Source organism: Chlorella variabilis, assembly GCF_000147415.1.
Source record: "Chlorella variabilis unplaced genomic scaffold CHLNCscaffold_83, whole genome shotgun sequence".
Lineage (NCBI taxonomy): Eukaryota > Viridiplantae > Chlorophyta > Trebouxiophyceae > Chlorellales > Chlorellaceae > Chlorella > Chlorella variabilis.
Genome location: NW_005435009.1, coordinates 6659 through 9291, shown reverse-complemented (window position 1 = coordinate 9291; position 2633 = coordinate 6659). Strand labels below are relative to the sequence as shown.

Here is a 2633-nt window from a genome sequence, read left to right as displayed (position 1 = left end):
CCAGGTCTTCCAGCGGGCGGCCTCGCCCTCGGCGGCGGCGGTGGCGGGCTGGGACAGCGTGGGCGAGACGGATGTTCTGTACCCGGCAGACGCAGACGCCCCATCCCCCGCCGCCGGCAACGGCAGCAGCAGCAGCAGCAGCCTGCGCCTGGAGATCGTGGTGGCGCACCGCACGGGCTGGTCGCTGGACACGGCGCAGGCCGACCTGGGGCGCCTGCTCAACCTGTCTGCCATCTCCACGCTGGCGCCGTCGGTGACGCTGTATGTCAAGGGGGACGACACTGATGTGGCCGCCCTGAAGGAGCGCTGGGCCTTTGCGCCGCAGCTGAACGTTATCAAGCAGGAGGATGTGGGCGGCGCGCCGCACGTGAGCGCTCGCGAGCGAGGCGGCCGGCCCTGGCTGGGGCAGCAGTGCCCCCCCAAGCCCCACGGCTGCCCGCCTTGCACACCCATGCAGCTGTTGATCGATGCCTGCCGGGCAGCTGTGCGTTGGGCCACAGCCTGCTGCTGCGCGGCCGCTGCCAGGCCGCTGGTGCTGGCGCTGGCTTTCGTGGACCCCTGCCCTCCTTCTCACCCACCTGCCTCCCCCTTTCCTGTTCCGCCTCCCCTGCCCGCAGAGCTTCCTGACGCACATGGTGCAGCGGTATGATACCCTGGCGGGCCACACGCTCTTCTTCTCCTCCGCCCACCACCTGGACGATGCCTTCATGCGCCTCGAGCGCCTGCTGGTGCCACAGACGGGCTACCTCGGCCTCAGCGCGCCCAGCTTCTGCAGGCAAGGCGGGGCGGGAGGTGGTGGGAGGCTGGGTGGGGCCTGCTTTGGGCTGCTGCGGGAGCAGGCAGGGCAGGCTGGCCTGGCGAGGGCGCCTCTACTGCTGATGGCAGCTGCGTGCTAGCACGGCACTGCTCCCTCCTGCCCCCATAGCTCCTCACTCCAGCCGACCTCTCAGGGACACGCCTCCTCAGGCTTGCCAGCCCCGTGCCTCCCTTTCTTTCCTTGCGCAGCTGTGTGAGGGGGTGCGGCTTCCAGGGGACGCTCATGGGCCTGCGAGACATGTTCCACTTCATGAGCAAGCGGGTGAGGCCTGCCTGCGCTCTCGCTTTGCAAGTGTGACCGCCCGCCTCTCCGCCTCTTGCACCGGTGCCCGTACTGCACCCGTGCCCTGCGCCTGTGGCGAGCGTGCGCGGCCCGTTTGTGGCTGCTAGAGCGCCCTGGTCAGCTAGAGCACCACCTCCCAGCGCCACCCCCCCAATGCCCGCCTCCCCTCGCCTGTGCGCCCCGCTCCCCGCTGCTGCGCCAGTTCTGCCACCTGCAAACCGGCGAGGCCTTCTCCCACTTTGCCCGCAACCAGTTTGTGGTGTCGCGGCGCCGCATCCGCGCGAGGCCGCTCCGCTTCTTCGAGCAGCTGCTCCAGCTGCTGGGGCCCGACATGCTGCCCAGGGGGGACGCCTCCTTCCTGCAAGACCCAGCCGACATGCAGCGCTGGGCGACTGCCGCGTCGCCTGCAGACCCGTTGTTTGGCCAGGCGAGTGGTCGGGATTTGTTGGGCGGCCGGTTTGGGATGGGAGGAGGCCGGCTCTGGTGGGCAGCCAAGCGCCCACTGGTTTGTATCCCTCATCCCCTCGGTTGCCCTCCGTCTCCTTCTCTCCTTCGTTTTGCAGGTGATGGAGCGGGCGTGGGGCCTGGCCTTCCACTGCTGGAATGCGTCCGTCACCGCCGCTTGCCGCTGCTCAGTCGACATCCCCTACCCAGTGTGCGACCCCAGCCAGTGCCAGTGCCTGGACGACCCAGCGGCGCGCCGCCTGCGGAACGGCTTCTTCCCGCTGCCCATCAAACGCTCCAGCTGACGCCCCGCCATTCGTGGATTGCAAATGTGCGCGTTGTTTTGAACTGCCATCTGTTTACTTCTGTTTAATTACCACCATGTTCTTTCTCGTTGGTGAGCGGAGGCGTGGGAGGGGGGCATGTGGAGGTATGTGACTGACTGACTTAGATTTCAGAGGCAAGGCCCATAATGGCTGGGGGCACACAAGCCGTGCCGACTAGCTCTGGCGAAAGAATGACCACCGGGGAGGCGCCGTAACGCCATGCCGCCGCCCAGATGCCGCCACGAAAGAGCGCGGACTGACTGACCGACTGAGATTACAGAGAACCGGGCCTTCTTAAGGGCTGGGGACACAACAAATGCGCCGACTGACTGACTGACTGAGATTACAGAGAACCGGGCCCTTTAAAGGGCTGGGGACACACAAGCCGTGCCCACTAGCTCTGGACAATATAAGTACGAAACCAACCAACAGACAGGGCGGCGGAGCGCGGGGCTGCGAGGAGCCGATCGGGCACAGCGGGCGGCAGGGAAAGCGGAGGGTGCCTGGGAGCCAGCCCAGTGACTGTCAGAGAGGTGTGAGGAGGGGAAACGGGGGGCAAAAGACAGGGGAAAGAGGGGGATCAAGGGCCAGGACCGCCAGCAGGCGGCGCAAGCGGCTCCGAGACGCCACCCACCCCGGCACAGAAGCTGGGGGAGCGGCCAGGCGGGCGGGCGGGGACCGCCTCAGAGGGCAGGCGACACAGGGGGTCAAGGCTCAGGTCAGATCACACGGGAGAAGGGGGCAGCCAGCTGCCAACGAGGAGA

General features: G+C 67.3%; 1 protein-coding gene across 1 annotated transcript; it reads left to right on the top strand.

Moving 5' to 3' along the window:
• Positions 1–13: 13 nt before the first annotated feature.
• Positions 14–1848, top strand: CHLNCDRAFT_145187 (hypothetical protein; the record flags this gene model as incomplete). The annotated part of the gene is made up of 5 exons (XM_005842681.1): positions 14–367; positions 618–728; positions 926–1078; positions 1302–1533; positions 1736–1848. Coding segments are annotated over 5 exons (963 nt in total), but the record flags the coding sequence as incomplete, so codon positions are not given.
• Positions 1849–2633: the final 785 nt, after the last annotated feature.